The 4,517-nt window shown below is 48.1% G+C and overlaps 1 protein-coding gene across 1 annotated transcript; it reads left to right on the forward strand.

The window, feature by feature from the left end:
* Positions 1-431: 431 nt before the first annotated feature.
* Positions 432-2,418, forward strand: LOC132578263 (ras-like protein family member 11A). Its single transcript, XM_060248187.1, has 2 exons — positions 432-1,021; positions 2,397-2,418. Exons 1-2 carry the CDS (start codon positions 432-434, stop codon positions 2,416-2,418), a joined length of 612 nt encoding a protein of 203 aa, XP_060104170.1.
* Positions 2,419-4,517: the final 2,099 nt, after the last annotated feature.

The raw sequence follows: 4,517 nt of genomic DNA on the forward strand, positions 1-4,517 counted from the left end.
GGACAATCCAGGATGTATTTGATCATTCCCAGAAGTAGAGTTTCTAATGGTGAAAACTAGTATAAAGTCATTTGAAAAATTCAGTTAATTGATTGAGATTACAACAAAACACAAAATAGGGGCTAGTTAGGTGCCTCACCGTGTAAGAAATTCTGAATTAAAACAGATATTTATTTTTTAGCTTGCGGAAGTTAAAAGAATTTCAAAATACACAGACCATTGCAAACCTTATCTTGTAAGAGATATGCAACACCTCCTCCCTGGTTAATGCTGCTATTCTTAATAATTGCGTTTTCTTTTCCTTTGAAGAGCTCAGATACTTCCAGAGGCGGAGGCGCTGCTCAGTGGGGAGCAGGGGAATTGCTTGACGCTTGCAAACGCGGTTGTCTGGCTGGGGTTCGCTTTCTGAGCGGGGCGCTGCTGCTGTTCCCATGCGGCTGTCGTCGACCATGTCTCACCACTGTCTCCTCGCCCCGATACAGGAGTGCCCTGCTGGTTACTTCATGAAGGACATTAAGCTGGCCGTGCTGGGCACAGGGAGCATGGGGAAGAGCGCTATGATTGTCCGCTACCTAACCAGGAGGTTTATTGGCGACTATGAACCCAACACAGGGAATCTGTATTCAAGACTTGTTCATGTGGAAGATGACCAAATTTTCTTGCAAATTCAAGACACCCCAGGATGTATTGAGCTTCAAGAAGACATCCCGCAGATGTTGGATTCACTTTCCAGGTGTCTAAAGTGGGCGGATGGTTTTCTTTTGGTGTATTCCGTTACAGACTGCCGTAGCTACCAGTCTATCCGTCCCCTCTTTGAACAGATCTGGAAGAGCCGTCCAGACTCTAAAACCCCTGTTATTATAGTAGGCAACAAAGCGGACTTGACTCATGCCAGACAAGTAGCAGCAAAGGATGGCCTACAGCTGGCCAATGAACTGGACAGTGTCTTTCTAGAAATCTCCACTAGTGATACTTCCAAGTCCATTTCCAATGTTATTTTAGGGCAACAACCTAAGGATAGGTTGGAATCATTCATCCTTGACATTTCATTAGGCTTATTAAAAAATGGAAGTGCTCTTAACCAGGGGCGGCCTGACACCCCATGGCACCCTAGGCAGACTCTCTGCTTGGCACCCCCAAGTGCCCTCGTGCCTTTCCCCCCTCCCCAACCCACCTCCTCCTCCTCTCTCCCTTCAGACCCTTCCCCACCCCATGTCAATTTCAATGCCAGAACTGGCTGTAGTGCCACATTCAAGCTATCTAAAGCTCCCCCCCCCCTGGCCGATCACTCAATCATGGGTAAAACTGCGCCGCGGGGCCAGGACGCGCTTACAGTCCATTAGGACCAGCGTCCTGAAAGGGTGCCTCGCTGCCACTGACTCCTTTCCCAGGAAGTGGGGAGGAGAGGAGTTAGTGGCAGCAAGATGCCCTTTCAGGACTCTGGTCCTGATGGACGGTAAGTGTGTTCCGGCCCCACAGCGTGGTTTTACCCACGATTGAGCGATCAGCCAGGGAGGGGAGGCTTTAGATAGCTGGAACACGGCACTACAGATGGTTTTAGCATTGAAATAGTCATGGGGTGGAGAAGGGTCCAAAGGGAGGGAGGGAGGGAGGGAGGAGGAGGTGCAGGGGGGAGGCACAGCAGAGAGGGGGGGAGGCGGGGGGACATGGAGCCACTGTGGGGAGGAGAAGGGAAGGGAATGGAGGGGTGGGTGGCAGCAGTGAGGGTGGCAGGCGGTGGTAGCGGGCAGCAGACGGGGGAGGCAGGCAAACTAGGTGCTTGCCTGGGGCACCGAGAGGGGGGTGGGGAGCCCAATTTGGTGCCCCCACCCTCCCGCCATCCTAGGCAACCACCTAGTTTGCCTAGTGGGCAAGCAGCCCTGCTCTTAACATTTGTCAGCTGATTCATCTGAGGAGAAATCTTGAAAATTCTTTCTGTATTCACTACAGGTAGAAGTTGGGTGACAAATCTATCACATATTGTAAAAATTTCATGTGGCCTTTGCAAGGGCTTTTTTGGTAGAAAAAGCCTGGCAGGAACTCATTTGCATATTAGGGTTAGCTCCTGCTAGAATTCCACCCCTGAGGCCACACCCCCATAACACCAAACCAGCTGGAACTGTGTTCCTTTGCATTCTGTGTTCCTGCTCAAAAAAGCCCTGGCCCTTGCAATGTCATCCCTGACCAGTGATCTATATGGCTGGTGATATATAGGCATCTGCCTATATATTTGAAATGTTAGCTTCCATTTCTATGTGGTTGAAGAAGTGTGTGTGCACACGGAAACTCATACCTTGGATAAACTTTTGTTGGTCTTAAAGGTGCCACTCGACTCAGAATCTGTTTCCCTTTAATGGAATGAGATAAATGCTCTGTGTTTCTGTGCTATTCTATAGGTGGAAAAATGATCTTAGATGATCCTCCAAAAACAACTAGCTAGGCAATATCTATACGCATGGCTAATAGGGAGTGGGGGAAATGATGCATGTGGAACTGGAAGTTTGGGCTCCAAGTACAACCAGAATATACACCTGGAAAGGTCACTAACAGAGTGAGCCCCCGCCCCCACTGATCTGGTGTGGGTCACTAACAGAGTGAGCCCCCCGCTGATCTGGTGTGGGTCACTAACAGAGTGAGCCCCCCGCCCCCGCTGATCTGGTGTGATCAGCAAGTTCAGCGCTGGGGCGGCCAGCGCTGAACTTGCTGATCGCATTGGAAAGCTGGTGTAGAATAAAAGCATAATATACAGAATTATTTCCAGGTGTGTTTGAACAAGTTGGATTCAACTGTCCATGACATAGTTACAATTTGATTCTAACCACAATCACAAACTTCGGAGTGGCTTTTCCAGCCGATCACGTGATCGGCGGGGATGGAGGGCACCTTACAAGAGCCCCTGGAGCCCGCTCTTTACAGTTTCACCTGGTGGGTGAGTGGGTGGGTGGGAGGGAGGGGGGAGGTGCCGTACGGAGGGAGGCTGCCAGAGCTGTGGAGAGAAAAGTGGAAGCGGAGAGAGCAGGGGCCGAGGAAAGGAGGGGCCATAAACATCTGTGGGGGGTTGGGTGGAGGGGCCATGCCCCCCGGTGGCTACGGGCCTGGAGTGGGGCATTTTATATCTAAGAAATCAAGGAAGTTCAACCCATGATCAGGCCTGCCAAGAAGAGTACACAATTCTGGGGGGCTAGGGACCAACAAAATTTAAAAGAGTTTTATCACTTTTGATCATAAATTTTAGGATGGCTTTTTGGTAAGCAGAAGAAGCCATGGTCAGAAATTTGGACTGAGATTATAGGGTTGCCAACCTCCCGCTGGTATCTGGATCTCTCCTGCTATTACAGCAGATCTCCAGGCAACAGAGATCAGTTCACCTGGACAAATTGGCTGCTCTGGAAGATGGATTCTGTAGCATTGATACCTCCAGGTATTCCCCAACCCAGAGCTGGCAACCCCAGCTGATATGCCCACTGCACCCCTGTGGGTTTGTGATTGTGGTTAGAATCAAATTGTAACTATGTCATGGACAGTTGAATCCAACTTATTCAAACACACCTGGAAATAATTCTGTATATTATGCTTTTATTCTAAAATAAAATGAAACAAAAGACACTTTAATCATTACTCTCCTTGTTGAATAATTCCCATGTGTGGTCTCCTTTTTTCCTTTGAGCTTGTATTTTGAATGAACACCAAGGTCAGAAGGATGAGAAAGGAAGGTCAAGGCCAAATTGAAGTGAGGGGGAAAGGTTGGAGATCACAAAACAAGTGGGAGAAAGAAATTAATTAGTCAGGAATGGCAACATGCAGGAGGAAAACAATGATGTTGATCCAACAGCATTACATGGGCAGAGAATTCTTTTAATTAGGGACTGGATGTCCAGATCCCACCTTTGGGAAATTGCAGATCAGAGTTTTCTCACCCCCCCCTTTTTTTTGCTCTGCTCTCTCAGACTCTCAGAACGTTCCATGCAGTCCTATGAGAAATAACTATAAATCATGGGAAGTTTCAAGGATTGTTGAAAGGCTCAGAAAATGAGCGCAGTGCATTGCTAGTATTTTTTTAAATATGGTAATTGGCAAGTATGTAAAGATAGAGATAAAAGAAGACCTACAGTTTTTGTTCATCATGGGCTCTATAATTTCTGATGAAACCCTCTTCCTGCCCTCATTGTGCTTCCCTCGCTCAAGGCCAAAATAGGCACGAGATCCATAAATAGAGATTTCCAGCATTTTAAATGGCAAATGGTGGGTTTGAAGAATGGGTCTATCCCTTCCACCTAGGGTTTCCAGCTCTGGGTTGGGAAATTTCTGTAGATTTTGGAGGTGGAGTCTAGTGAAGATGGGATTTGGGGAGGGGAGAGATGTCAGCATGATATTATGCCATACAGTCCACCTTCCAAAGTGGCCATTTTCTCTAGGGGAACTGAGCTCTGTCACCTGAAGATCAGTTGTAATTACAGGGGAACTCCAGCCACCACCTGGAGGTTGGCAACCCTACTTCTACCTGTATGGTTGCTCAG

Source organism: Heteronotia binoei, chromosome 10 (genome assembly GCF_032191835.1).
Source record: "Heteronotia binoei isolate CCM8104 ecotype False Entrance Well chromosome 10, APGP_CSIRO_Hbin_v1, whole genome shotgun sequence".
NCBI classification, from domain to species: Eukaryota; Metazoa; Chordata; class Lepidosauria; order Squamata; family Gekkonidae; genus Heteronotia; species Heteronotia binoei.